Here is a 6,783-nt window from a genome sequence, read left to right on the forward strand (position 1 = left end):
TGTTTTGAACCAGGGCCATAACAATATTAATACTGAGTGTATAACAGATACAGAACAATCTTGCGTCAGATTGAATCAAAGTGGGTTACTATTGAAAGACAGATCTTCAAACGTGATATTAGCGCCAGCAAAAGTAGATACAGGGGACACAATGAGATTGTGTAGCATCTGTTATGTAATAAGGGGGCTATTGTTTTATTTACCCCAATATAGCGTTTACTTAACACTCTGATAACGTCGAAAGAAAATAAGATATAGCACATACAGGGAAGAAAGTGACGAAAAAAACAAAAAACTGACAAAGGGAATGATAAGTAACCTACATTGGTAATTCTACTCATTCCGTGTAAAGAATAAAACACAAAAGGCATTACATAACCTGCTTACATACCAACCTTTTTAGAAAAATACTAATTAAATAGGCTAACTAAAAAAAACATGTTGTTCAGAACATGAACATTTTTTTAAGAAAATTTACTGTTAGAGGGGGAAAAAGACACAAATTATGCGCTAAACCAACATTTGGCGATTATGTTATAATAAAATAACATTTTAAATATAAGTTAGAAATGAATGAAATAATTATAATAAATAATTGATAAAATCCTATGCTAGAACAGAACTACATGTTTTTGAAAAACTAGGGGGATACCAGCGGCAAACCCAACATTTAACAAATTATAAAACTTTTCATTTAATTGCACTACTCGTTGCTCAAATTGTATTAGTGTAATTTAATGAGTTCTTCATCAGTTAAACTCAATTTGTTATGACCTATTTTTATTATTCAGCAGGGATATAAAATAAAATATTACATGGTGATTACTAAAATTTTTTTTTTATAATAAAGAAAAAAAGTGATACATATATTTTTATTAATAAAAAACTTGTTTAAGGTGAAGTTTTAACTATAATAAAATATTGTATTACATTCACTAATATTTCTCATATATGAATCAATTCAAATAGCAATAAATCGAAGTACTCAACTCAAAAAAAGAAGCAGCCTATATAGCCAAAACATTACACAGATTTCATTGGAATTAACAAAATTTATAGTAAATAATAACAATTTTAGATAAATTATTTATTAATCAAACAAAATTAGCTTGCAGTACAGGGTACGGATGCTCTGAATTTAGTATAAAATGTTTAGTTGAGGATGTCTCTCCTTTCATAATTAAATTAAATCAGATTATATATAAAAAATGTGATGAATCAGATTGAAATAATAATTTTGACAAAAAAAAGATAATAAATAAATGACGAATTTTAAAAATGGAGAGAAAAGATTAAAGGTATGATTTTGTATAAATAATTTACATAACAAATATATAAAAATTCGAAATTAAATATTCTAGTATATACCTATTATAATGCAATTGTTAAATGGTGCTGGGACCGATAGCTACTCTTCTATGTTAATAAAAAAATTATGACATTGTCGAAGGATGAAAATGTAAGCTAATAATAATCTGATATTTAAACAACAGCATTTTCTGCATAATAATTTTTGAGAAATAACAAACGGCAAGAATATCAGAAAAGAAAAAGATAAGCTTTAAAAATTTCAAGCTCATTTAATTATTGTGCTAACGAAGGTGATAGTAACTGGACGTCGACCAATGAGTCAGAGAAAGAAAAAAAAAAAACTCAAAATCTATTCTGAAGGAAACAAAATAATGAGGAAAAATAAATGAAATAATTTTCACGGGAAGGAACATTGTGACTGATAAAATAAATTCCAAGTATGATAAGATAATGGTAATCTTGATGAGTTTATTATAGCTTTAATCAACACGAAAAAAAAATAAAAATAAATAAACACAAATTATTTTCAAAGACGTAAAAAAAATGTTATGAAATTATTTTTCTTTACCGTATCTTGACACTGCCTCAGATTGTTGACTAGGGTCGTACAACGACGTGGATCTTTCCTCCCATCGAAGCTGTCAAGCTCTGCAGCTACTCGGTTAAGGGCTTCATCCGCGAAAAAGAACTGAGCGAGCAGAGAAGTGTCATCTCTCTGAAATCATAATTTATTTTAAAAGATTAAGATTCAGAGACTGGAAGAGTTGTAAATATTTTAATGAGTTGAAATGAAAAAAATCTTCCATTCAAATTTTTGAATTATTTTAATAAATTTCACATTATCTATATATGATGTGTCGGGTTCATCACTCCATCAAATAATTATTATTAAAAAATATAATTTCATATGTGAAATAACAACTATTCCCCTAAGTATTCCACATTTAAAATACAAGAGTATCTTCTTATAATACCTATCTTTGTTAAAATACAAATAACTTGTTTAGAATCAGAATTTTCTTAAACTTCATTGTTACATTCTTTCTAAGGTTAATTTGATCAAATGTGGACAAATAAGGAGAATATTTTTTATGTGATACATGAAATTATATTTTTTTTAAATTATAAAAGTATGCCTGGTAATGGGGTGATGGCCTCGAAACATTTTATATAGATAATGTGAAATTTATTCAAAATAATACAAAAATTTCAATGGAAGATTTTTTTTTCACTTAAACTCATTAAAATAATTTATTTCATTTTTCAAAGTACAACATAATTATAAAAATAAATAAAATGGAAAGGTACACATATATTTCTTCTTTTTTCATATTCATTGCATAAGAAAGAAATAAGGTACATAAATGCTCAACTTAATGGCTGACTGAATATAGTGAAAAAGAAAATGCAAAGAAAATTGGTTAATGACAGCCCTAGGAAAATAGCATAAAAACAGACACTTGACATAGAAAGAATCAAATGCCATATTAATATGAAATAATGCCATAACAGTAAAATAATAATAATAATATGAATGATTTATTTACCATATAAAAATATATTATATTATTAATACAGAAGAGAGAAAAGTAAGATAATTAATCCAAACTTCAAGGTTAACAAAAATTAAGGTGAAAAGGAAAATGTGAACAAAATTGGTTAATAATGACAGGTTTTGGATAACAGGATAAAAACAAATATCTTTCATAGTAAAAAAATAAATAAATGTCATATTAATATGAAATAATATAATGCCAATAAAACAATATTATGGTCATGAAGGACTTCTTAACAATATAAAAATATATTTTACTTTGTAAAGATGAAAAAAACCCTTAAAAGTAAATTAGTTTAATAAGTTATGAATTTCAACTGCATACATAAGACTGGATGATTGACAAAAACTAGACATAACTCATATTAAGATGAAATAACGGAATAACTAATTAATCTTTTGCTATGTAAAACTAAATTTTAACATTGGGCAAAATATATTATTGTATGTATGTATTTACTTTTTATTATCTATGTACTTTTAGTTCTCATTTAAACTAATTTTTTTTCCCTTTAACCTTATGTTTAATTGTATTATTTTATTTATTCGAAATAAATGGTGTTCTATACACAGATATCTTTTATGGGAGCTGATTGTTCTAATGCATTCACTTTGTTTATTTATTGCATTCACTTTTTTAGTTATGTACACACATATTGACTTTTGTATTTTGATTTTTTTCCTATAGTTTATAGTTGAAAACTATTTTTTATATAGTACAAATTGTTTATTCCTTGTTACATGAGCATCTGAAAATTTTTTTGTTCTTTTATCTTTTTTTAAATATTCTTCATATAATAGCAATAACATGTTTCAATATTAAATACACTTTACATACATATAGTATGCGGTTTCGCATGGAGGATGTACAATTTCTAAATAAACTCCTCTTGCATATGGCTACTTTGAAAGAGTGAGAAAGAAAAAATGGATTTATGTGGGTAACAAGGAAACTGTAGGATAATCAGTGGAGATAAGATGAATTCTAAGGATAGGGGAAAACCACAAAATATAAAGAAATCTATAAGGAAGGAATTATTTTCACAAAATAGTTAAAATAAAATTTTTATGTTAACCAAAAGTAAAATGTAAAAAAAAAAAAAAATACCTAAAATAAAATGTAGAAAAAATCATTATGAGGCCACCCGATGAAACTAAGTCAAGTTTTACATAAAATATCGATTTGTAACATCAATTTGACATGAGAAAATTTCAGTTTTAATATAAACTGAATCATTTTTAACGTTTAAAATGTTTGGACATAAAAAAATTCCTAAATCCATATAACATTGACTGTAATAATTATATAATATGCATTTCGATAAAGAAAAATGAAAACAATGGCCTATATAAATATATACATACATATATCCATCCTTTTATGGGAACTTCAGGTTCGATTCATGGATGTTAAACTATATTTAAAGAAATCTATAGAAGTATGAGTACTAGAAATTGATTAAATGTAGTTTTAAAAAAAAATTCTTATTAAATTTTATTCTTTATCTTTTCAGGAATTTATAGCCTTTTTTTTTTTTCTTTGTTACAGATAAAGAATATATATATATCGATGGGCATAAGGAAAAAAGTACTATTTTAAGGAAAAATATTTTGAGAAATACTACTAATAAAAAATAGAATTGACATTAAGTTTGGAATATATAAATATAAAAAAAAAAATTGTTTCAATTAAGCTGACATAAATTAATGATAAGAACATGATAATGGGTGGAAAAGTTCGAAACGTGTTTGGATGAAATAATAAATAAAATGTGTATGGTGTACATTTCGGAAAATAAAAATAATAAAGTTAAAAAAAAAATCTTTACAACTAAAGTTGTAGGATTACAATTGATTATTTATATTTAAATTATTTCTTATTTACTAAACATTAAATATTTTATGGTTAAAATAAAAAAAATTAAAAAAGGCAAAATTTATAATTGATTCTGTAGAATTGTGCTCAACTATCATTATCTGAGATCATCAGTTATTTATACACACTTTAAGCAACAATTTAATTCAACTCAGACAGTCTGTCTTTTTTGACTTATTATTTTCTTTATGAGACAAAGAATTCGTATTAAATACTGATATTTGTCGAGTGTAAGTTTATTAAAAAATTATAGGAAACTCATAGAGAAATAATTTGATAGTTGGAATATTATTTCATTTTATTTAAATTAACATAGGGCCAATTTAATCAAACAATTCTAACATGAAGGAAACAAACACACACACAAAAAAAAAAAAGTCATTCAGAGAAAACATTTTAATATGGCCAAGAATAGAAACTTTCACTTTTCTCTTCCAAAAGACCTTTCTGCAATTAAGAACAACTTTCTGTCACTTATACAGGATGCTGCTTTTGAAAAACTGGGTTAGGTGCATGGAGCCATGACTCCATGTAATATTCTTTGGGAATCGGGTCAAGTACAGTTATAACTGAAATATTGGAAAATATTTCACTACTTTTTTTTTTTGTTCTCTAGTAAAATTGCATCAATGGTATGGTCACAGTTAATTTTCCCATTTAGCTATGGCTGGATTTTCTCTTTTATATAATCTAGGCCATTTTGACCCAAGGAAAAAAAAACATAATTAAAAAGTTCTCTGCGAATAATACTGATTAGTTGATAACACATAGTGATTCTAAAGAAATTGTAATAGGATAATTTAATTTTTTCCTCAGTAATTCATATTGTTCATATGATTCATAACTATAAAACTGTCACAGAACTATTACAAGAAAAGAAAGCATTTATCATAAAATAATCAATAGGAAACCCGAATTAAAGACACCAAAATAGCATGCCTAATAACATGTGTCATTTGGCAACTTCTCTGTGATTTCTATTTCCGCTCTATATTTATAATCACATTAAATGGACCCTTTATAACTTCAATATCATCTTAAAATTAGTCATCAGTGAATTATTTTTGACAATTAAATCCACAATTACTTTAAAAAAAAAAAAGATAAAGTTAATACAAAAATGAATGTATTGATAATAAATATGAGGAAAAACGAAAACAAAGAAAAGTAGAGGTCTTAAACTTGAAACCAGAAGGAAGTGGGATATGGAACTGTCACCTTCAAAGATGAAGGTTGCCATTTTGCACCCTTTCTTTTTAACAAAAAAAATCTAGTAAAAAATCAAGGACCTTTATGAAAACTTTTAAATGTTAAGACACCATTCGGATTTTGAGTGGTTATAAATGAAGATGGGACAAGAACACAAAAGAAGATTGAGGAAAAGTTATCAAGTATTACAAAAAGTCATTTAAACAGCATGATAAAGGGATAATAAACGATTATTAATAAGATATACTTTTAAACTAAACAACATTTTAACGAATACAAGTCTTTCTCAGGGGTAATAAGTGAGGTTTTCTAAAATAGGTCAAAGAACATAACTTCTCATTTCATCTTACCCTGGGCTTATACAGCCATTTCCTTAGAGAATCCATTACGGCGAACATTTATGATGTGGTGCTAAGAGACATCAAAGAAAAACCACCTCTTATTTTCACTCCAGACCATTTTAAAAGAGCACTGGGGCCAAACAACGAACCGTAAGTTAGGCTATAACCATGGTCGAAATTGAAACCCAACCTAAACGTAAACAACTGGATAATATGGCGACTAGGCAGGAGAGCTGCGCGCGCAGCCTTGCGATATCTTCTCACATCTAATGCATTTACATTTCTTCGTTTTGATAACATTTATTATCAATTATAAAAAAGAATTTTAATTTAAACTATCCATTATTTTATTACTATGATATTAATTAAAACTCTCATTAAAAACAATTTATGATTCACTGTCCGATTTCAGCTCTGTCCGAGACAGAAAAGACAAGAAAATGACTTATCACTTGTAATTTGCATTTAAATGACTTTAGTTTTTTTTTTTT

At 26.3% G+C, this 6,783-nt stretch overlaps 1 protein-coding gene across 5 annotated transcripts in view; it reads right to left on the reverse strand.

The window, feature by feature from the left end:
* Positions 1-6,514, reverse strand: part of LOC106679466 (lateral signaling target protein 2 homolog) — a 42,233-nt gene extending 35,719 nt beyond the window's left edge. For all 5 annotated transcript variants that reach the window (XM_014418656.3, XM_067046851.1, XM_014418655.3 and 2 more), the window contains exons 1-2: positions 6,302-6,514; positions 1,880-2,026 (exon numbers count right to left, since the gene is read on the reverse strand). In XM_014418656.3, coding sequence (XP_014274142.1) covers positions 1,880-2,026; positions 6,302-6,349 — 195 coding nt within the window. In that variant the 5' untranslated portion in view covers positions 6,350-6,514. The remainder of the gene's footprint in view (positions 1-1,879; positions 2,027-6,301) is intronic.
* Positions 6,515-6,783: the final 269 nt, after the last annotated feature.

The sequence above is a fragment of the Halyomorpha halys genome, unplaced genomic scaffold (assembly GCF_000696795.3).
Source record: "Halyomorpha halys isolate HHAL.00 unplaced genomic scaffold, Hhal_1.1 Scaffold206.1, whole genome shotgun sequence".
Taxonomy (NCBI): Eukaryota; Metazoa; Arthropoda; class Insecta; order Hemiptera; family Pentatomidae; genus Halyomorpha; species Halyomorpha halys.